Here is a 24,910-nt window from a genome sequence, read left to right on the forward strand (position 1 = left end):
GTGGCTCTTAAGGGAAATTGTGCTTGGTGCAGATAGCTGCATCTGAAAATACTGTGTGTATCCATTTTTGTTCTAAGCAAACATTCCCCCCCACCGGTGTCACTGGTGAGGATTGAGGCTCCTTGATTACTAGTCTAAAGGAGGGATGTCACACAGAGTATCAGAGTTTTTATACCTATATTTCCACTGGAAATGGGGTTTGGGCTACTGCTAGTGTGATCTACAAGGTATACAAACAGATACAACTCCCAACTGCTTATGATGGAATTCACGATGCCCAAAATAAGCAAGCATTTTTTTCCACTATTTTATACCAGGATAAGCCCACTAGACAGAAAACTGTCTATTTTCTGTGGTGACACACACACAGACTTATTAAATTACTTGCTCAGTGTTGCACAGTAAGCAAAAGGAGACCAACAGAATCAAACCTGGGACTACAAGTTAAAGCAACGTTGGCAGCTCAGAGCCATAATACCTTCCATAATTAGGTGCATAAGAAAGTGCAGTGAACTTATCAGCAGACCTGCCACAAGCTATACTTCACCATGATGGTCACGCAAAGTAGGCTGGCTGAAGCATCACTAATAAAAAATAAAGTGTTCCCAAATAACTGTCTGCTCAAAGACTGATCCACAAGCAGCCATGTGTCAACTTGCCATATATTCTGGTTTAGCTTCAGTTAGAAAAGCCTAATGTCTGAAAAAGTTCTTTCACTTGTAACTATAAATGATACTAACACAAGTGGTTCCCTGGACATGGTACTTGGGCTTGCTGTGCCACTGGGGCTTGTGCGCATCTATAAAGCTGAAAGCTATGCTGTCAGTAGTTTTACTACCAGCAGGGTCTCCCAAATTGAAAAGGTTTCAGTGGAGATGCAAGACTAACGATGTACCACCCATCTGGGCAGTGCTGGAGGCAGAAGATCGCATTTGACATGACAACGGTGACATCATCGAATTTATACCGCGTAAAAGAAAGGCCCGGCAATCTAATTCTGTATTTTTCAAAGAAAACTTGATGATGCGACAACAAAAAGAAGTGACGTATAGTGCTGGAAGATAGTCCCCTAGGTCGGAAGGCACTCGCCATGCTACTAGGGAAGAGTGGATGGTCACCCGGTGTATGCCCAGTGTTTGTGAAGCTAATGGATCAGTGCCATCAAATCATCCTGATGCTGATGGTGCTGGACAGAAAAGGGAGGTTAGAAGTTGCAAAGATATTCTTAACATAGGAACATGGAATGTACCAAGTATGAACCAAAGAACATTGGAAATTGTTAAAGTTCAGATGGAAAAGGCCAAAAACGATTTGTTAGGGATCAGTAAACTCAAATGGATCTGCTACTCTGGTCATGACACATACAGGAAAAATTACATGTTATCAGCTAGAGCCATGTCAAGCTGTCTACAGGGAAAACAGATCAATGTCACCTTAATCCAAGTATATGCTCCAATGACAGACATGGAAGATAAGGAGGTAGAACTGTTTTATTAAACTTCAAAATGAAATGGATCAAACGTCAAAACAAGATCTACTGATCATTATGGGAGACTTCAATGTAAAGGTAGGTAGCACACCTGAAGATGCAGTGACTGAAAAGCATGGCATAGTAGAAGAAATGAAGCTGGTAATAACTTGGTGCAGTTTTCCAAAACCAACCGTTAAACATGAATACTCATTTTCAACACCACAAACATCACCAGTACATATGGACTTCTCCAAATGGCATGTACCAAAGTCAAACTGGACTACATCTGCATAGTACAGAGATGGAAATCAGCAATGTTGACAGCAAGGCCTAAACCAGGAGCTGATTGTGGAAACTACCATGAGCTTTTGAGATGCAAGATCAAGGTAAAACTTCACAAGAAGTTCATTAAAGACCTTCCAAAATATGACATTGAAAATATTCCACAAGACTACTGGATAAAAGTACAGATTTGCTGTTCTTGGAACAGAAGACAGCCTAAAGAGTTACTGAAGGGCATTAAAACCATAATTAATGAAGCTGAGAAAACACTCCAGAAGAGAAAGAAAGCCAAAAAATATCATCTTGGATGAAACTAGAAAAGTAGCAGAACAAAGAAGATGAGCACAATTTTCCAGGGGGGGGGGGGAGGGGGAAGAGAGAGAGAGAGAGAATCACAAATGAACAATTTAAACAAATTTGGATAAAAGAAGGAACAATATTTCAAGGATATCTGTCAGATATTTGAATGTGAGCAAAACAGTCTAGCTAAATCAGGATATTAAGAGACTGGGGCAGAAATTCCAACTTCGACTGGGGATGCTTAAAGACGCCAGTGGAATGATACTGAACGATCCAGAAGGCATTAAAAAGAGATGGAAAGAACATACAAAAAAATTATACAAAAAAGGCAATGCGGATACCATTAGGCAAATTGAACCAGAAATGGGCGAAGAAGAACCAGACATTTTAGAAGAAGTCATAGCAGCAATTAAAGCTTTACTGAACAAGTCACCTGGCATCGAAAGTATTGCAACTGAATTAATCAAAGGCTCCAATGATGCCATCATGGCCATCCCTCAACTATTTCAACAGATTTGGAAGGGAAAAATATGGCCAAACAGATTGGAGAAGATCACTGTTCATACTTATACTGAAGAAAAGTGATGCTACGGATTTTAACAACTACAGAATGGCTGCATTAATTCGACATGCCAGCAAAATACTGCTGAAAAATAATACAGTTTCTGCCAGACGTTCAGGCCGGTTTCAGAAAAGATACAGGAGCAAGAGACATTACTGCCAATGTTAGATGGATATTGGAGAAGAGCAAAAATACCAAGAGCCCGTATACTTTTGCTTCATCTACTACAGCATAGCTTTTAGCTGTGTGGATCATGATAAACTTTGGAGAACTCCAGCACAAATGGGAATACCCAAACACATAACTCAGCTGATAAAGAGAGCCTTTCTGAAAATCAAGAAGCTGCAGTGAGAACTGAATATCGCAGCACTGGTTGGTTTCCAATAAAACATGGTGTCAGGCAAGGATGCATCTTGTCACCTTACCTGTTAAAACTTTACGGTGAAGCCACCTTCAGAAAAGGAAATTTGGAAGAAGAGACCATCAGTTTTAAAGTTGGCAGGAAATAACACTCAAAATAAAGATTACACTTAAACATGCACCCGTTTTCTCACTGGTCAGTTATGGATGTGAAAGCTGGACACTACAGAAATGGGATACAAAGAAGACTGACTCATTTGAACTGTGGTGCTAAACAAGGTTTCGATGCGTGCTGTGGACCTACAGAACTAATAGATTTTGGAAGAGATCAAACCGCTACGTCACTCAAAAACCAAATGATAAAGTCACGACTGTGTTATTTTAGTCATACCATCAGAACAGAGGGATCACTAGGGAAGAATTGTAGTTATGTACTTACCACAACTTGGCATCTGTGTTATCTGTAGTCACCATTCATCATGTTAGGGTCTTGGATCCGATATCGGATCAGAGCCGGCATACTCGGAACACAGTTTAGCTCAAAGCTCCTCCCCTCCCATAATGCTCTGCTGCCCTACACTCCCTCAGATCGAGTTTGCATAAGGAAAGAAGGCAGACAAAAGCATTTAAACAAAACAACCTCCAAATCAAACCAATCTTCCTGAAAGGGGGCTGGAGGGTGGGATTGCAATGAATGGCGACTACAGATAACACAGATGCCAAGTTATGGTAAGTGCATAACTATAAATCTGAGGTTATTTTGTCACCATTCCTCAAGTTAGGATCAGAGTCCCCAGCTACCTATATTCTGGGAGGTCTCAAGGAAGGACATGCAGAGGAACCATGGAGCCAAATGAAGCCCTTCCTCTGGAAATAAAATCCAACTTATACTGGGAAATAAACGTGTGGGGAGAAGACCACGATGCTGCTGCACAAATGTCATCTAAAGAGTGACTTTCGGCAAAGTCAGTGGAAGTAGAAACTGCCCTGGTAGAAAGAGCCCTCAATGGTGTAGCTAAGGTAATACCTTTTGAAGAATAAATGAAGGAAATACACTGTGAAAACCAACGGGAAACCATGACTTTCGAAATATCACTGCCCTTTCTACTCAAAAAGAAGGCAACAAATAGTTGGTCTGAATGCCTAAATTCTCATGTTCTACATAAATAAAATCTAAGTTGACGATGAACATCCAAAGCGTGCAGAATATATTCTTTACTGGAATAGTTAGGGAAAAATACTGGTAGATGAATACACTGATTGAGATTCGCTGGTAAGGCCACTTTAGGCATGAAGGATGGATCTGGTTTTAGAAACTGAATTACATTTTTGTGATTGCTGCTCTATAGTCCGTGACCATCATCGTGGTATTCTGATATTTCTGTCCAGTTATTGTGATATTCTGGTTTTAGCAACACACTGTCCTTGTGGAAAATTAAGTAGGGTGGCTTGATGTCAAGAGCTTGCAACTCCCTAACTCTCTTTGCCGAAGTTATTGTCACTAAAAAGGCAGTCTTCCAGGAAAGAAATTTAATATCACACGAAGCCACGGGTTCAAAGGGTAGTTTTGTCAAAGCCTGCAGGACCAAAGTCAAATCCCATGGGGGAGAAGGGGTTTTTACAGGAGGCTGTAATAGAAATAACCCTTTTAAAAAGGGCTTACAGGAGGCGTGCAGAAAAGGCAGAACAACCACCAATTTGAAAATTCGAAATCACTGCCAACTGTACCTTGATAGTGGAAAAACTAGCACCTTCCTTAAAGACAGAGGTCAAAATGAGAAGTTTTTCGGAAATAGGGGGTGGAGAAGGGGTCTAAATTCTTGTTCTTTACCTACACCGAAAACCTCTTCCACTTACTGGAATAAGCTTTCCTAGTAGAGGACCTCTGGGAAGCAAGAATAATCTCCTTTACTGGTGAAACTAGCCTGGACTTATCCAAAATCACTGGAAGTGGACATACCACACTGTCAGACGTAGGATCTGAAGGTTCGGGAGTGGCAGGAGAGAAGGAAGAGATAGCAGATCTGGAATTGATCGAGCACCTAGGGTGGATGCCTCAAATGAGACCGTAGGAGGGGGAACCACACCTGCCAAGGCCAAAAGGGAGCAAGGGGTTATCAGTTGACTCTTTGAGGAGTCTGGCTTGCTGAAGTACTGTGGGAATTAGAGGTAATGGTGGGTGAGCGCATCCCTGGAGGATTCCCCTCTGGGGGGATCAATGCACAGAAGTTGTTGCATTTGTGGTTGAAAGGAGATACAAACAGATCGCAGCTTGGATAACCCCACCGATGGAAGATCTGTTGAGCCACCAATGGATTCAAAGACCACCCGTGAGGAGTCAATACAGCCCTGTTCAATTTGTCCGCCAACACGTTGGATGCTCCAGGAATGTGCATTGCAATGAGAAAGCGCCATGTGGCCATCGCCCACTCCCAGACTCTCATGGCCTTGCGACAAAGCAGATAAGAACGTGTGCCCCTTTGCTTGTTTATATACCACACAACCGCCATGTTGTCTGATAGAACCGCTATTGTTCCCTGCGGAAGGCATTCTTGAAAGGTTTGCAATGATAAAAGGACTTCCCTCATCTCCAGAATGCTGATGTGCAGTTTGGTCTCCGAGGGTGATTATATCCCTTGGATAGTCTGTCCCTGGAAATGCCCCCACCCCACGAGGAAAGTGTCAGAGGCGACTGTCGCCACAGAAGTCGAAAGAACAACAGGCCTGCCTGCTAGAAGATCCGGTAAATTAATCCACCACGAAAGATGCTTGTGACACACAGGGGTGAGTCAAATGGGAAAGGATAGGGGATGCCGCAACACTGACCATTGAACTACAAGGGTTCGCTGAAAGACCCTCATATGGTACTGAGCCATCGGAACCAAATAAATGGCGGCCACCATCAATCTTAGAGCCCTAAGAATGAGTGAGGCCGGAGAAGAGGTTAACTCCAGCAAGGTACGAACTTGGTTGTGAATAAGCGACACCCGAAGAGGTAAGGGTACGACCTGAGAGGTGGTATCCAACAGAGTGCTATGAATTCCACTTTTTTGGTTGGAATAAAACAGGATTTCGCCATGTTTACTGTAATACCCAGCAGATGCAACAGGGAAAGTACAGTGTGAATACTATCCAGTAATTGATGCCTTGTGGAAGGAGCCAATCATCCAAATAAGGAAAATCTTGGACTCCCTGCAGCCAAAAATGAGCTGCTGCCACTGCCATGAAGCCAAAAATGAGCTGCTACCACTGCCATGCATTTGGTGAACACCCAGGAGGTTGAGGTGAGACCAAAGGGCAGGGCCAGGAACGGAAAATGATAGACTCCCAAGTGAAAGTGGAGAAACCTCCTGGACTGATGCATTTTTATATGATAATACGCGTCCTGCAAGTCCACTAAGCAAAAAGTACAGTTTTGTACCTACCATAAATGTAGATGTCCGAACTGGATAGCATCTGCAGTCATAACAACTGGGTTGTCCTGTCGTCAGGCAGCCCTTCAGTCGGCCGGATTCCAAAGTCCGGGTCCGGCTTCGGCTGATGTCGCACTTCACCCGACGTCATCTCTGTTGGTCCTCGGGTATAAAGGCATCAGCCGACGCCATTTTCCTCAGTGTTTCTTGCCCCAGATGCCAGTTGCCCTCATGGAAGGCTAAAATTTGGATAAATGCCAATGTTTCCAAAAGGATAGAAGGTAAACACAAAAAGTAAGCATGTATGTACATATATACAAACAAATACACCATAAGAGACTCCCCCCCACTAGCTAGCTATTAGGAGGGTAAACACCCTAGGAGTACCACAGAGGGAAGGAGGGAGGGTAATCCTGACTGCAGATGCTATCCAGTTCGGACATCTACATTTATGGTAGGTACAAAACTGTACTATGTCCTTCATGGATGCATCTGCAGTCATAACAACTGGGTAGAATACCATAGCCAACAAGGGAGGAGCATAAGACTAGATTATGGTGTGTTTAGGATCCCTTGCAGTACAGCAGTGGCAAACCCTGCTCGGGATCTGGAATATAGAGGCAAATTATAATGCTTGGCAAATGTATGCACGGAGGTCCAAGTAGCCGCCTCAATAATGTCTTTGGTTGCCACTCCTCAAGAAGGCTGTGGTAGTGGCTGTTGCCCTTGTAGAATGAGGTCTTATGTTCTGTGGAATTGGTTTTCCATGGAAGGAGTAACAGAATCGTATGCAATTTCCTATCCATTTGGAGATTGTCTGTTTGGAAATAGCTTTTCCTTCCCTTCCTGTTGCATAGGCTACAAAAGTTGGTCAGTCTTTCTGCTACTTTTAGTTCTGTCCAAATAGTAGCGTAGCTGTCTATGTACATCCAAGGTATGCAATATTCTTTCCCCTCTGTTTTGTGGGTTGGGAAAGAAGGTAGGTAGGTGGATTGCCTGGTTTAAAGACACTCTGGATACCACCTTAGGCATAAATGTAGGATTAGTTCTCATAGACACTCTATCTTGGTGGAAGATTAGGAAGGGTTGCACTGCCATTAAGGCCTGTAGTTCTGAAACCCTCCTTGCTGAAGTAATTGCCAGTAGGAAAGCAGTTTTCCATGACAGGTGTTGTAGGTCTGCTGTTGCTGCTGGTTCAAAGGGTGATAGTGTCAATTTTTCTAGCACAAAGTTTAGGTCCCAAGCTGGTAATGGTGGTTTCCTTGGAGGTTTTACATTCTTGATTCCTCTGAGGAACTGCCTGAGCAAAGGGTGAGAAAAAACAGGTGGATCAAAGCTGTATTCTGCTGAAATAGCTGATGCATGTATCTTGATGGAGGAGTAGGACAGGCCTGAATGAAGAAGTTCGGCTAGGTACTCCAGAATGTTAGGCATATCTATGTTTGACACATCTTTTCCTCTTTCAGTACTCCAAATGACAAACCTTTTCCATTTTCCAGCATAGTTTCTTCTTGTTGAAGGTCTGCGTGCTTCAAGAATAATGTCTCTAACTCTTTGGGAAAGTTCTGGATTAGCTGCTGCTATGTGATGTTCCATGCAGTCAGTTGCAACGTTTTAGGTTTGGATGTATGATGCTTTAGTTGTTCTGAGTTAACATCAAAGGCGTCAGGGGTATTGGCCACATATTGTTCGAGACATGCTCCTCAGCAGTGGGTACCAGTGTTGTCTTGGCCAGTTTGGAGCTATCAGGATTATCCTTGGACGTTCTTCCTTGATTTTTAGTAATACCTTGTGTATCAAGGGAAGAGGTGGGAATGCATATGCTGTTAGGCCTTTCCAGCTGAAGGAGAGCGAATCCACTTTCCATGCTAGTGGGTGGAATGTCCTTGTGCAGAATTTTTTGAGCTGGTGATTGGTAGGTGATGCAAATAGATCTATCTGAGGCATTCCCCATTTCTTTGAGATGGTCTTGAAGATGTCTGGGTGCAGCTTCCATTCGTGGGCATCCGAAGTGGTTCTGCTTAATATGTCTGCTAGAGTATTCTCCTTTCCCGGTACAAATATTGCCTGTAACTGGATGTTGTAGCCGAGTGCCAGGGTCCACAGCTCCAAAGTCATTCTGCATAGAGGGTATGAATGAGTGCCTCCCTGTTTGTTGATGTACCACATGACTGTGGTGTTGTCTGTCCTTATCATCAACTGGCCCTCTTTGAGAAATGGTCTGAACTTTTGGATTGCCAGTTTTACTGCCAGCATTTCTTTTAGGTTGATGTGCAGGTGAAGTTGATCCTGTGTCCACAATCCTTGCACGCATTTGTCCAGCATGTGGGCCCCATCCTAGGTCTGAAGCGTCTGTTGTGATGGTCTGGCTTGCTTGACATCTGCGAAAGGGTAGCCCTGGGTTTGACTGGCATGCCTGAGCCCACCATAGGAACTCCTGTTTTAGGCATGGAATTAATGGGATTTCTGTTTCTAGGCTGTGTCTGTGTTGGGACCATAAATTCTTTAGGTACCACTGTAGTTTTCTCATATGTAGTCTGGCAAATGGAACCAAGATTATGCATGATGCCATGAAGCCCAAGGCCTGCAGTACTTTTCTTACTGTTAACTTGTTCAGTTTTGTTAGTGCCAAGAAGTAAAGAGGAAGTTCTTTTTGTTTTTCTGTAGTTAGGAATGCCATCTGTTTTACTGTGTCCAATTCCGCGCCCAAGAATGTCCTTGTTTGGGATGGTATCAGCCTTGACTTTTGTAGATTGACTGTGTATCCCAGTGCTTGCAGCAAGTAAATGACCCTTTGTAAATCTGTTGTCAGCTTGCTTTTGTTGTCCCCTTGTAGCAGGCAGTCGTCTAGGTATGGGTAAATTTGAATTCCCTGTAGTCTGCAATGGCGATTACTGATGCCAGGCATTTTGTGAATACTCTGGGCGCAGTAGATAAGCCAAAGGGCAATGCTGAGAATTGATAGTGCTCTGATCCTGCAAGAAATCTGAGGTATCTTCTGCAGATTGGTCGAATGGGGACGTGCAGGTATGCCTCCTTGAGATCTAGAGTTACCAGCCAACACTCCTTGCCCAGCATGGGAAGAAGTTGCTGTAGGGTCAGCATTTTGAATTTTGGGACAATGATGTATGTATTTAAGGCGGACAGGTCGAGAATTGGTCTCCAACTTTTTTCCTTTCTTGGAACTAGGAATAGTCTGGAGTAGAACCCCTTTCCTTGCTCTGCTGTTGGCACTTTCCACAGCTCTCATGTTTGCTAACTGCATTATCTGTTGTAGAGCCTCTGTTTTTTGATTTGGAGGTAGATTTGGCATTCCTCTTTTGACTGGTAAAGTGTGGAAGTGGAACCGGTAACCTTGATCTATGGTTTGTAAAATCCACTTGTCTTTTGTTATATAGTGCCAGTTCTTTGAAAATAAGGTTAATTTTCCGCCTAGAGGAGCTGCTATCTGTTCCCTGGTAGGCGGATTTAGGGTTAAGTCACTGTGGTTGAGTTGATGTAGTGGCAGAGGTTGTGTCTGTGCCTCTGTTGTTACCTTGCCACTGTCGTCCTCTGTAGGCACCTCCCCTGGATTGGTTTCTGCCTCTGGAACGTCTATTCCTGCCCCTTTGAGATTTTGTGGAGTCAGGAAAGGACCAATTTTTGGCAGGCCAGTTCCTGCTAAACCTTGGGGGCTGAACCTGCAAGAAATCTTTAACCGTTTGAACAGATTTTGCCTTTTCTTCCATTTTCTTCATAACCTGCTGGGCAGGTGTACCAAACAAACTTGTCTTATCCATAGGAGCATCTAGCAACTTAGCTTTAACATGATCCGGTAGGGCTTGCTCCTTTAGCCATGCATGCCTTCTTATAACTGTGCCAGTCATGGCTGATCTAAATGAAGCCTCCAGTGCATCATAGCCACATTTTAAGGAATGGTTACTAACCTGTTGTATGTTATTTACCATTTCTAATACATATTTCTTATCAATAGATTCATCAGTGGTTAGTTTTTTAGTTAACTGATCAAGCATAAACTCTTGGTATTGTATCATGTGAAACTGACAATTTAAAGCTCTAGCTGAGAGAGTAGCTGAAGTGTAGACCTTTTTGCCCCATCTGTCTAATGACCTTGCTTCCCTTTCTGAAGGAATAGGGTTTTTTTGCTATGGTCGGCTACTGCCTTGGGACCCTGGGATATAGTTTCGGGGTCTGCAAGTGGGGCCTTGTAAAGGTGGTGATGAGTGTCTGGCACCCTGTAAAATCTGTCTGGTTTGGCAGGGGCTGGAGGTAAAGAATCTGGTGCGGAGCAGACATCATTGAAAGCATCATCCACCACAGAGAACAGGAGGTATAGCTAAGGGCCTGTGCTGTGGAAGGTGCAGAAAGGTCCTAAGTCTTTTCTGGAGTCTGAAAAATCCTGTTGCTGCCATTGGAACTGCTCTCGCATGGCATGTAAGGTTTCCCCAAAGGAGAATTCTTCTGGTGGGGAAGCAGCTGGAATGGATTCTTCAGCATCAGAGTCTTCAAAATTGGAGAAAGGAGCCTCTGGCTGATCAGTTATGTCTGATTCATCGGCAGACTCATCAGAGGACACTGGCTCAGGGGCTCTGCCCTAGGTCTCTTCTCTGGGGGCTGAGAGGCCCTGTCTGGGTGAGATTGAGATCCTCTAATTAATGAAATTAAATCTTCTGCCAGAGTAAGCATTTGAGAACTAGAGGATGGCCTGGTTGTAGGGGTTTAACAGGCACTGTTTTAGTAGTCTTTGCTGCTTTAGCCCTGGCGAAGGCCTTAATGGACATGGCTGCTGGAGGCCTAGCAGCACCACGTGCTGGGGTAGAGACATCCAAGGGAATGGTGTCTGATAAGTCAGTGGCAACCACCGTAGTGGATAAAATTTCTGAGGCCGTTTCAAGAGTGGTAGCAGGGGCCTCAGTTGTAGAGATAGATTCAGCTGTACTTTGATCAATTTTCTCGGTTTCGGCGAAACCGAGACACTCATGATTTGCTTAACCATGGTTTCGGCGAAACCGCGGACCGCAGTGTCGGTCTTTATCTTTGCGTTTTGGCAGATTGGGTTGTCGGAGGATCCGGCGGCATAATGTCGCAAAAACAGAACCGAAAAACTGTTCAGCAAACTCCGACCCGGCGCCTAAGCGTTCGTCGGTTGAGCAACACAGGCGAACAGGCTGCTACGTCGTGGGCTGGGCCTAAACAAGGCAGACAATAAGGTGGAAATCTTTATGAGGTATTTGTTTCCCATAGGTTAAACAATTATTAACTTTTTCTGACATCGGCTGAGGCAAGAAAGAGTCCCCAGCGGGTACTTAGCAAGAAGTCTTGAAGTAGTATTCGGTAGAAGTAATCTCTGGATCCGACCGACCGGCACTTGCGAACAGCTTCTGCTTGGCGCCACGGCAAGAAAGACTGAGGAAAATGGCGTCGGCTGATGCCTTTATACCCGAAGACCAACAGAGATGACGTCGGGTGAAGTGCGACATCAGCCGAAGCCGGACCCGGACTTTGGAATCCGGCCGACTGAAGGGCTGCCTGACGACAGGACAACCCAGTTGTTATGACTGCAGATGCATCCATGAAGGACATCCAGTCATTGCTGTGCAAGAGAGGCACAATCGACTGCACAGTGACCATCTCAAAACTTCAACTTCTGCACGAACTGGTTCATGCGACTGAGATCCAAAATAGAACATAGGTCCCCTGTTTTCTTTGGAACTAAAAAGAAGCAGGAATAAGTTCTGGATCCTCTCTGTCCTCCGGGGACCTGTTAGATGGCCCTTTTTTGAAGAAGGCTTACAACCTCCTGTCGGGCTGCTACTTCCTGATTGGGTGGCACATCCGGAAGAGAACTGAATTTTGTGGGAATGTCCAAAAAGAGAATGCAATTACCCTTGGATATAATAATTGCTAGCACCCACTGAACGTTTGCAATACTTGCCCAGGCTAGCTGGTGCAGCGATAATTGACCCCCCCCCCCGACTGCCTCCAGGGACAGGTAGTCTAGCAACACCTCAGGAACGCTGCAAAGGTATCTCAGAGAAGGGCTCCCTGGAACCTTGGTTTTGTGGGTCTCCTCTACCCCTGGGGTGACATCTATCCTTGAATCCTCTTCCCCATCCCCTGGAAGAGGAATCCTACTGAACATCTTCAAAGGGAGACTGCTTTCCTGAACCACATTTTCTTACTCCCCTTCTGGGACATGAAAAAGGACCTCTGAGGGGCAGAAAACCTGATCCCAACAGCAGACAAGGTCTTCCCTTCCTGTTCACTGTGGGTCAAAGTCTCTTTCACAATGGGACCAAAGAGAGTGGAACTATCAAAGGGGGCATTAACAAAAGATGTCTTGAAGGCCTCTGCAAACCCACTCAGATGGAGCCAAGCATGACGCTCGCTGCCTGTGAGGACTCTTCTGCAGCATTGAAAATTAGCCTCATGGATGAATTTGCAACTGAATGAAGGTCTGACAGCTTTGGAGAAACTGCCTTGAATTCCTCCTCAGACATGGACCCAGATAGGGAAGTAGATAGTTCCTTCATCAAATCCCTCTACAGACAAGTGAAATGCGCAAGATAATGTAATGCTCGCAGGCTAAAAGCAGCAGAGGCAAATACCTGCTTTCCAAATCTGTCCATAGCCCTCGATTCACGATTGGGAGGATGGACAGAAGTAGTCTGCTCTGCCATTTCCTTTTTGGTGGCAGTGGCCACCTCAATAGCATCAACTGGGACCACTTTGGACCAAAAGGTTCGATCTCATGGAGGATTCAGAAACTTGCCCGCTTTCTTGGGCACTGGCTCCATGGTATCTAGCTCCTTCCAAGCCCTGCTGGCCACAAGATCAATGACAGGATCAGCAAGGGATGGGGGGGTGACACCCAGGAGGTAGATGGCCTTGTACCGAAAGCCTCCATAAATATGGCTTCCTCAGAGGATGGGGTTTGGGTAGACCAACCACCTTTGGCCTTGAGGATCTAGTTGGATGGGCTGACCGGACGCAGGATGAGACAAGCCACTCAGCTACTGGGACTGGGTAGGATGACCGTGCATGGGAGAGGCAGCTCTGATAGAGAAAGATCTTTTAGCAGCCCAGAAGGACTAAAAGAAGTTCCATCCCCCTCTCCCATTGATAAAACCCTAGTGGAAGAGAAGGTGGACCCCCCCCCCCCAGTCCTGCCACTCCACCGGACGGCACCAGACCGGAACTGTCGAAAGCCAAGGCACCCAGAAGAAAAACCTGTCCGAAAAGCCAGGGCCCGAATTCAACTCCATAGACCCGGGCCAGATGGTCTGTTCCGGGGGAACAGAAACATTACCAGCCGCCGATCCAGTTAGGGAAAGACCCAAACTGGGCCCCCGAGCTCCCCTAGCCTCCACTCAACAGTCCCTGAGAATCCAAGTCACAGTTGGATGAGGAGTGATCGAAGGGGGAGTGGGAGATTAGATTCCCGACCTGTACGCCCAGAGAAACCAGAAGCCCCAACTCCATCTAAGCTTTCAAAAAGGCCTGCATCATCCTAGCCATATGAAGGGCACTCCTGGAAGATCGGGAGGAGATGGAGGACGTACTGGGAGAGATGCACCTGAAGCCAGAGTTTTGTCTCTTGCAAGACCTACCCAGAGAAGACAGAACCTGCTAGAAGTTAATAGATCCAAAGGGAGATTCTTCACTACAATTGGCTCCAGCACAACGCTTGGATCTGATCGAATCATAACCGAACTCAAGAAAATATCTGAAATATTTCTCGAATCCCTTGGATCCGAAAGGGTCAGGATCCATAGGTACAGTGCCGACCCTCGGATCAGAGGATCTGGAGCAGAGATCCTTGGATCTGGGAGAGGACAGCAAAGGTACTGGATCCAAGGGCTTCGGGTCCAAAGCTTGGATCAAGGAGTGGACTCACTGGACGATATTGGACCCAAAGATTATGGATCCGAGACTGCCTGGCTGGAGCCGGATCCGAAGACATAGAATCAGACAGACTGGGATGCTTGGTCAGGACCTCAACAGAAAGCTTCTTTCTAGCCCCAGAAGAGTCCACTTTGGCCAGGGAACCAGTGACCAAGGGGGCTCCTTGGACCAAGCCTTTATTCAGAAGCTTGTTATGACAGTCAACCAAAACCCTTTGGTTGAAAGAGGCACAAATGCCGCATTCCACCTTGAGGTGGTAGCCTCCAAGACAGTAAAGGCACTCCTCATGCGAGTCGGAAATAGGCATTTTCCTCCCCACAAGAGGAGCACCTTTTAAAACCCAAAGGTTTATCAGACATAACCAAACCAGGAAACAAAGAACGGAGTCAAAAATAAGCCAAAGTTCGAAAAAACCTGTTAAATCCATCTGAAAAACTCACACACAACTTAAATCTAAACCAATTACTTAAACACCACAGAAACTAGGCCGAAACACAAACCCCGAGAAAGAGACAAGAAGAAAGGGTAAGAATCAACCAGGAGGGGATATCTAAGAAAGGAAAAACTACTTACTAATACTCACAACCCAGGAAAAAAAAAATACAAGAAATAAGAAATCTTTCAAAAAAAACTTACACTAAGGAGATGAGCAATCTGCGCCTGACTTGAGTGACAAACGAGATCTGAGGGAGTGTAGGGCAGCAGAGCATTATGGGAGGGGAGAAGCTTGAACCAAGCTGTGTTCTGAGTATGCAGACTCGGATCCGATATTGTATCCAAGACCCTAACGTGAGGAATGGTGACTACATAACATCAGATCATTATGGCTTGAAAACATTGAAGGAACCAGGCGACCTGCAACCAGATGGTTGGACACGTTTACTACAACCATAGGGATGATGCTGAAGGACCTCGTCAGACTAGCATTGAACAGACTTGTTTTTGGATTCATCAATTCGCTAGGACTCGTACCAGAGTAAATGGCACCTACAGAAAGGGAATAGAAGTGGTGTTAAAATTGCCTACTCGGCTTTGTTGGTACTCAGGAATAAATTACCCCTAAATATAAGGTCAGATGTACAGAGTGGCAAGAATTACAACATTACTACAGCATCATGAAAATCACCATATTTCACTTATGAAAATTAACACAGAAAACAGATATTCACCTAACCTAAAGAAATATACCTGTAACTTCTGGTGTCTTAATTATCTATGTATCATCCACTATCTCACTTAATGTGCCCTCCATATGAGAAATACATTGACCCACACTCCATAATCTATTTTTGGCTCCTGTCTCACTTGGGACTTTTGAGTGCCATATTTTCTCTAAAATAAATAGGACAATTTAAATATTTTTATAGTTAAACTTGTCATTGTAATACGAATCAAACATAAGCTCCACCCATGACCAATTTTGCCATAATGAATATTCTGACTAGTCTGTGATCAGGAATGATTAAATGCTGATTTAACCATGCCCTTTTACGAGCTGTGAGATCTGCATACAGTTTTGCCAAGTATATACCAATACTCTTGGTATTGCTGCAATAACTGTTATCATCTGTAGAACAAATGTGTAATCTTCACGCATTTGCAGTTTTACAACTCTAATGTTATTCTTTCGGCTTTTCCCAGTTAGGGGTCGCCACAGCGGAACTCCGTTCCGCTAATGATTGGCAGTTGATTTTTACTGTGCCGAGGTGCCAGCTCAACGCCCATGCCTTCTGAAGATATTCTGTATCCAACAGGTTGAACCTGGTTAACAAAATATAAAAAAAATCAATCACCTACTGCAGGCCAAGTGAAGAAGCCCCGTATTATGTGCATATTGCAACCACCTTCGGAAGCAATGCATACAAACAAGCAGCCATTTTCCATCTGTCTTGCATGTTATTTAATTATAGTCCCCTGCAAAAAATATATAAGCCACATTCTGATGTACAGGGATGAAAACTGAGTTTTGCATTGTAAAAAACTAGAGTAACACTGCAAAATTCAAACTAAATACTACAGCACAAGGGGCTTGCTACCTGCATTTTGATCCACATTTTTTTCAATGGAAGCTGGATACGTCAAAGATTCACTTTCAGTTCACATCCCTGTTCAGTACACTTCGTTTCGGAGGAATAAAACTATTGTATTTTATGGGTATTTTTAGTTAACTCGAGAATCTTTTGAAGTGCATTTTGCTGAAACAAAACAGCTTCTGGCTCAAATCTTTTGTTATTTTTTTATCTTACTGCCACTGCACACGTTCATCAAGACAGCCCAACTCACAGGGCATAGGCTACAAGCTGCTTAAGATTTTAATCCTACAGTCCTGGATTTGCTTCTCTATGCAACTCACTTAACCGCAACAGTACAGTCATGGTCACCAACAAAGTTCTTGTACTCAAGTAGGTCTTACCTTGTCAACAAATGCACAACTATATTTTAAAACAAATGTAAATACTAACTTACAGTAAGGCAACTCCTCTTTGAACTTTTCACACTGTTCTAGCTGCTTCCAAAAGCTCTTTCCCTCTTCTTGCAGAATCTTGGCACTTTTATTGCACAGAAACCAGCCAAAGTAGTAAGGCACAGGGATTTGTTCTAAAGAGCACATGTTCAGTTCACTCATCTGTATAGCAGTGAGATTCCACTTAGTCTTCTTCATCAGTTCAACAGTATTAATATTCCACGGTGTGTGAGGTACAGCAAAAAGAATGAAATATTCATACTGGTCAGCCAAATCATAAAGGTAATTAAGTCGTCTTTCATCATGGTGGGTGTCATCTACTACAATAACTTTTGTTGCCTGCTTGCACTCAGACTCTAGGTCCTCATCCATTTGCTGATACTCTTTAGGAAGAGACTCCTGCTTGGATGGGTTAATTCGATACGTGTCTGCTGAAATCACTTTAGATGCATGTTTGTACTTCTCGGCAATAGCTTTAGCAAGAGTTGATTTTCCACTGCCTGGGAGGCCTCTTAAAATAAAGAAGATTTTTTCTTCTTTAATTATATCAACACAGTTTGGCTTTTCCAGAAATGGGAATTTCATACTGTCCTCAACAAGTTCTACTGCTTGACTCGACATTCTGCTGTATAGCGATCTATGAAGACAGAAATTGTACTTCAAAATAAAATTTGTCACCTGAAACACAGAAGAAAACAAATTGGTTCTAAAAGAACTGCAATGTACCCTACATTTTAATGAAACAATCTCATTTTTGCTTCATCTTTATAACAATTTTTACATGTAACTGAACAGCAATTGCTGAAGTTTACATCACCATTAATTAAACACTCATTGTACCAAGCCAAATGTGGAACAGATGAATGCTTGTGTGTGCATTGGAGTTTGGGCTGTCTCAGATGCACTTCCCAACCTCTACATATACTTCCTTTGAGTGGAGTACGATCTTGGAATTGGTGTGCACACAGATGGGCACTGTGGTGTTTTCAGAAATGCTGTTTTGTAAACTTTATTTTCAATTGTTAAGCAGAGTACAGCTTGGACCCAGACGGACAATCTCTGGCTCAATCTGGCAACAAAAGAACTAGAATGATTCACACAAAATCTAAGATCACTGAACAAAAACAAGCCTTGTTAAAATTTAAATACAACATAAAAATCAGCAAATGTTAGCAAGTGAGTGGTAACATTTTACCGAGAGTTTGGTAGATGGTTCTAGACAAGATCCATGGACAACACCTATAAGGTTATTAAAAATGCAAGCAGAACCACAAACTAAAAAAGCACAAGCAGAAGTCCCAATTTATTTTAAACGTAAATATATCATGCATTTTGCAATTCTTCAGGCGGTCTACCACTCATTTCCCACTACATTATCTCCACAAATACGACCCGAGTTGCATCAAAACAAAGAACCAGTGCCCATCTTAATTCACAATCAATTATGAACAAATGCAGTGAGGAAACATGAGACTGAACATCAGTGCAATGTGTACACTAGCTGGGCTTCTTGTGTTGCTGACAACCTATTTTATAAACCGTTTCAAACTACCTGAAAACTGGCTGCAAAAAACATAGGTCTAAGCACAGGGCTAAACACTTAAATAACTGCTGTTTTTTTCACGTGGGAAGTTTAAAACTGAGCACTTCCTACCAGAAGATTATAAAAACACAGGCTGTAGTGCATGAAGGAACCTTAAAGATTTACATATGACTGTATAAACACCTTAATCAAATCATCACTTAAGACACAGGCAAACATACATTGACAGAAAAGAAAATGCATTGTCCCCCCGCACCGTTTACATACGTTCTTACAAGGACAGAAAATATATGTAATGTATAATCATCTGTACATAATCATATAACAATTGAATTCCTACCTTCCGTTAAAAATCACCCCTGTTCTTCAACATTATTCTGCATGTATTCTTTCTGCAATTTCAATTTGTATGTAATTTGTTCCTTCCCTTTTCTAAAAGATACCTCTTCTAGTTCTTTTATCTCTTATAAAAAAGACTCAATACTTCAAATACAGCTAGTTTAAACTTTTTATTTTCATTTTCTAGTAATTGCTTTTTTTGGCAACCAAGAGTTTTGAACTCAAGGCCTTATGATGTCTACGCAATTCAGATGCTGTATCCCAGCTCAAAAGAATTTCTTTTTACAGCCATTTGATCACCAAACATTTTTAACAAGAGTACTCTTTAGGGAGAATTTTGTTAATTTGGCAACTCAATGCACGCATATCATACATTCTCATTTACCTCTTTCTTCACCATCACACCTCCAACAATTGCTATCTACCCAAGGAAAAATTCTTCGAAGTCTGCTTGGGGTATAAAACTATCTATGCAAATACTTCAAGCAAAAGATCCTAAACTTTCTGGACTTAGTTGAATACTCCAGCACTGTGTCCACACTTAGGTACTTCAAGAAGGGCTTTGTTTGTAGATCTTAGTTGGCAAGCAAAATTATGAAAAGTGAGCAAGCCTGAGAGATCAGGAGTCTTGTTTGGGTGGTACAGCAAGTAATGAGCGTTGGTGAGTTGGGAAGTTCTAGCCAACTTATTTGTTTTAATGAGTGACAATGGTGGCAGCGGAAATTAGAGTTAGTTGCGAATCTAGCTATTTTATTATAGCACATGGACAATTTGTAAAAGTCTGTCTTATTAAGGTTTGTTAATACAAGGGATGCATAGAGCAATGTAGAGAGAAGGTGAGCTCTGGATATAATCATTTTGGTGTCTTTGGTTAGACAGTTTTTGCAGCAGTATAGGGTTCCAAGTTTATGGACTTAGCATACGATTTGTGCTATGTCTGTCAACTTAAGGTTTTGGTCAAGTATTACACCAAGAAGTTTAGCTTGCTTGGGGAGAGTTTGGTGTTACTGGCAGATTGGATAGAGAAAAAGAGCAGAAGAATTTAGAAGTTATGTACTCACCATAACGTTCCATCTGAGTAGGTGTCTTCATTTGTCTGCAACCTGTGGGTCTTGGATCCGATATCGGATCAGAGCTGGCAGTTATTTATACAGCTATGGATCCGAGCTCCTAGCCCCTCCCCTCACCAATAATCCCCTGCCATCCCCAATTGACCTCAGATCAAGTTTGCCCTGCTATATACCTGAAAAGATATCCCAAAAAGGAAAAGGCAGGAATAATACTATGATCTAATTCTTATGAAGGCCAGGGGGAAGGAGGGGGGGATGGCTGCAGACAAATGAAGACACCTACTCAGATGGAACGTTATGGTGAGTACATAACTTCTAAATCTGAAATAGGGACTTCATTTGTCAGCAACCTGTGGGACAGAGCCCCCAGCTACCCGAATCTTGGGCGGCCATCATGGAAGGATGTTTGGGAGCACTGCAGAGCCAAAGGATGCTCTACCTCTGGAGGGGACGTCCAGCTTGTAGTGGTGAATAAAGGTATGAGATGAGGCCCAAGTGGCTGCTGAGCAAATATCATCCAAAGGGACTCTAGATCTGAATGCAGTAGAAGTAGATATGGAACGAGTGGAGCGAGCACGGACCCTTTGGGGTGCGGGCCTCCCAGAAGCCTCATAAGCTAGATGGATACATTGGGAAATCCAGTGTGATAAGGTGACCTTCGAAACAGCTTTACCTAAATTGAATTTAGAAAACGAGACGAACAGCTGATCAGATCGTCTGTGACCAGCAGTCCTATGAATATAGAAACACAGCTGCCTGTGCACATCTAACGAGTGCAGCTTGTATTCTCCTTTATTCTGGTAATTAGGGAAGAAAACAGGAAGATTGATGGACTAATTGATACTGGTTTCTGAGGCCACCTTAGGTAGGAAGGATGGATTGGTCCTGAGGTATACTCTATCCTGATGAAAAACCAAATAAGGGGGTTTTACGGAAAGAGCTTGAAGTTCTGAAACTCTTTTCGCAGAGGTGATGGCTACTAGGAAAGCTGTTTTCCAAGACCGGTATTTAAGATCAGCAGAGGCAGCTGGTTCAAAGGGGGAAGCAGTCAAGGCCTGAAGAACTAGTGATAAATCCCAAGGGGGTATGGCTTCTCTGATCGAGGGCCTAAGCAAAAAGGTACCCTTGAGGAAGGTTTTACATAGTTTATCTGACATCAAGGGACCAGTCTCGTGTCCTACATGGTAATGGGAGATGGCTGCCAATTGTACCTTGACTGTCGAACAGCTAGCCCCTTGTTGAAAAAGCCCTGTAAGGAAGTCCAAAACTGACGTTAGTGGAGCAGGGAAGGGGTCCACATTATGATGCTCCGCCCAAACAGAAAAGCGCTTCCATTTATTGCAGTAAGCCTTCCTGGTGGAAGGTTTATGCGCTACCACCAAGATGGCTTTGACTGGAGAGGAGATACCGGGAGTCCTAATTAAGAGTGGAACTGGAGCAGCCAAGCAGTTAGCTTCAGGCTGTCCAGATTCGGGGTCGGTAAGCCTGATGGGTGGGAGATCAGATCCAGACTGGGATCTAGAATCCAGGGAGGATTCACCAAGTGAGACCACAGGTAAGGGAACCAAGTTTGTTGAGGCCAGAATGGGGCAATGTGGATCATCTTGCTCCCCAACCAAGAGGCTTTCTGTAACATCTTTAGCATAAGGGGTAGAGGAGGATAGGCATAAAGTAGACCGGGCGGCCAAGCATGCACTAGAGTGTCTCTTGGGGCTTCCCCTGTTGGGGGAATCGGGGCGAAGAAGTTGTCGCATTTCGTATTTGAAGGAGAGGCAAAAAGATCACAGCAGGGTTGCCCCCATTTTGCAAAAATCTGCTTCGCTACACAGGAGTTGAGAGACCACTCTTAAGGGGAAAGAATAGTGCGGCTGAGTTTGTCCACCAGGATGTTGGACCATCCCGGAATGTGCGTTGCGATTAGAAAGCGGTTGGTGGAGATTGCTCATTCCCACACTCTCAAGGCCTCTAGGCATAGAGGATAAGAGACCTGGTTCCCCCGTTTGTTGATATACCAGACAACGGACATGTTGTCCGTCTGTATCGCAATGGTTCCGACAGGAAGAAGGTTGTGAAGTGCTTGCAACACTAACAGCACTGCCCTCATCTCCAGAACATCGATATGCAGGGAGGTCTCCAAGTCGTTCCATGTGCCTTGGACTGTTCTGCCTGAGCAATGCCTCCCCCACCCGAGGCGAGAAGCGTCCGTGGTCACTGTGACTAGAGGAGGTGGGGCGCAGAAGGGCCGACCTGTATGGAGGTCTGGGGAATGCAGCCACCATAACAGGGCCCTCCTGCAAGCTTTGCTGATAGAGACAGGGTGGTGGAGAGGGAGAAGCTGGAAGGATCACTGTACTTGAAGGGTCCACTGTAATACCCTCATGTTTAGGCGGCGTCTGGGAGAGTAATTGCCGCTGCCATAGAGCCCAGTGCCCTCAGGACCAATTCTGCGGGAGGAGCTTCTGATTGGAGGATGGCCCGCACATGAAGACCGAGGTTCTGTAGTCGTTCCGAAGTGAGGTAGGCTCGAAGACTCCTAGTATCTAACCTGGCCCCTATGAAGTCTATCACTTGTGTTGGAGCAAGGGAGGACTAGTCCATGTTGATCGTGACGCCTAACTGGGGGGCTAGCCGAAGAAAAAAAATCTCTGGCTGAGCGGAGTAGATGCCTTGTTGGGGCGGTCAGGAGCCAGTCGTCCAGGTACGGGAAGACCTGCATTCCCTGGAGTCTCAAGTGGGCCGCTAACACTGCTAAAACTTTGGTTAACACCCTGGGGGCTGTGGTGAGGCCAAAGGGAAGGACCCTGAACTGATGGTGGCTGGCTCCCAGCCGTAAGCGGAGAAACCTCCTGGATCGCCTGTCCATTAAGATGTGGTAGTACGCATCCTTGAGGTCTATAGAGCACATCCAGTCGTTCACCCGTAACAGGGGGAGAATGGATTGAAGAGTGACCATTCGGAATTTCTCCTTGGTTACCACCAAGTTCAAAAGGGAGAGGTCTAGGATTGGTCTCGGGTCCCCCGTCTTTTTTGGCACCAGAAAGAACCTGGTGTAAAACCCTAATCCGAGCTGGTCTGGGGGGACGGGTTGGATGGCCCTTTTTTCGAGCATCTGCCGGATTTCCGCGGCTGCAGCCTCCCTCTGATCGGGTGGTACATCGGGGAGGTTCTCGACTCTGGGGACATGAAGCATAGGGATTTTGTAACCTCTGGATATAATCCAAAGCACCCAGCGGTCTGATGTAATGGACTCCCATGCCGGCAGGTGCCTCGAGAAATGCCCCCCGACTGCCTCCAGAGTGGAGCAGTCAGGCAACCCTTCAGGGCTGTTGCGTGGGCCAATCAGAGAAGGATTCTCTGGACCCAAAATTTCTCAGTGCCCCTCTGCCTCTAGGGTGGCGTCCTCCTGGTCTCTCCTCTGCCACGGAAGGACTGGTTGTCCGGAGCAAGTTGGGAATGCTGCAATTTCCGGAACCACATCTTCTTCTGTCCCTTTTGGTTCTTGGAAAAGGATCTCTGGGGAGCAGAGAAGCAGACTCAGACGGCAGACCGCGTCTTCCCGTCCTTCTCGCTCTGGACAAGTGTCTCACGAACGGTTTTGCCAAACAAGGCAAAACCATCAAAGGGGGCATTCGCAAAGGACACCTTAAAGGGCTCAGCGAAGTCACAAGGTCAGAGCCAGGCCTGGCACCTCATCACTAGGCTCACTCCGCTGGCTCTAGCGGCTCCCTCAGTAGCTTGAGACAGAAGCCGCATAGAGGTATTGGAAACAGATCTCAGAGTGGCCATACGAGTGGAGTACAATTGCTTGTCCTCCACCAACATGGACTCCGGGGGGAATCAGCGTATTCTTTGGTAAGATCGCGCTGCATCCTGATGACATGTGCCATGTAGTTCAGAGACCTTATCGAGAAGGTTGCTGAACTGAATACCCGCTTCCCAAGGCGATCCATCAAATCGAGACTCCTTGCTCGGAGAATGGACCGAGGGACTCTCCTGAGCTAGTTCCCTCTTAGTGGCTGCCGCCATCAACATGGAATCTAGAGGGGGACCCTTGCTCCAGTGGGGACGGTCTGCGGGGGGGCTCAAGATCCTGTCCGGGCGCTTGGGAACAGGCTCCACAGTGTCCGGCTCCTTCCACGTCCTAGTGATCACAAGGTCCACCAGGGGGTTGGCCGGAGGGGACACCCAAAAGGTAGACTGGCCTGCTTCGAATGCCTCCAGGAACACTGACTCATCGGAGGAAGCCTTGGGGGCAGACCACCCCCCCCCTGAGCCTAAGCATTTCCATGAGGTCTACAAAGGAGACATCCTCGAGGGGTGATCTTGGGGAACCTTCCCCTTCATCCAAGTCAGTGTCCTCTGTTAAGGACTCTGGGGAGTCCACGTGCCTCCTCTTACACTTGTGCTTGCGAGGCACTTCCTCGGGGGGGCCGTCCGAGGAGGTCTCGCCAGCAATGTCCTGTTCCAAAGGAACAACCTGGGACATTGAAGCAGGCTGTCCCTGTGGCCGGGTGATGGAAGCCTGGCCCAGCAGAGAGGGAGTGCAGGGGGTCTGGATGCTCTCGACAGAGCCCTCTGCACTACATCGAAGGCCGAGGGGGAGCTGCTCTCCCTGGGCTCCGGGAGCCAACTCCCACTCGGAATCGATGAAGGGATCGAAACTGGCTCCGAGACAATCGGATCCGAGGGACCAGTGTGCTCAGACCTGGACGGAGCCGAAGGCACACGGAACCCCTCGGATCCGAAGCTCGGGCCACGGCTCCGAGAGGTCGGATCCGACGATGGAACAGACAAACTTGAGGGCAGGGTCGGATCCGAAGTACCCAGTACTGTCAGCGCCGACCCGTCCCCAACGCTGCCCGGCTCCAAGCGCTCCGAACCAGAGAAGCGGGTCGGAGAAGGAGCTATCAGAGCAAAAAAGTGTGTCGAGCTCCCCCCCACAAAGGGGGGGGGAGGCAGGAGCACTCCCATCTGCAGCTGGGCCTGGATGAACCTTCTCATCATCCGATCCAAGTCTGCGTCAGACAGGCTGTAGGTGGATCTCAACGAGGCCACAGAGGCAGGCCTGCAGTGCTGTCTCTATGACCTCGACGGAGATCAGGTCTCCTCCTCCTCTGGTCCCGGGGAGAAGCAAGGTGATCAGAGCCGTGGAGGGAGAAGCCCGCTTAGCTGGGGGGGGGGCCGAAGTGGAGGCCTTGGCC

General features: G+C 45.5%; 1 protein-coding gene across 5 annotated transcripts in view; it reads right to left on the reverse strand.

The window, feature by feature from the left end:
* LOC122787700 (2',3'-cyclic nucleotide 3' phosphodiesterase) overlaps nt 1-24,910 on the reverse strand; it is a 228,718-nt gene that overhangs the window by 142,103 nt on the left and 61,705 nt on the right. For 4 of the 5 annotated variants that reach the window (XM_044054548.1, XM_044054551.1, XM_044054550.1 and 1 more), the window contains exon 2: nt 16,760-17,435. In XM_044054548.1, the coding sequence (XP_043910483.1) occupies nt 16,760-17,435 (676 nt within the window). The remainder of the gene's footprint in view (nt 1-16,759; nt 17,436-24,910) is intronic. The other variant, XM_044054552.1, reaches the window with a different exon arrangement.

The sequence above is a fragment of the Protopterus annectens genome, chromosome 13.part0 (assembly GCF_019279795.1).
Source record: "Protopterus annectens isolate FY-2018-M chromosome 13.part0, PAN1.0, whole genome shotgun sequence".
NCBI classification, from domain to species: Eukaryota; Metazoa; Chordata; order Ceratodontiformes; family Protopteridae; genus Protopterus; species Protopterus annectens.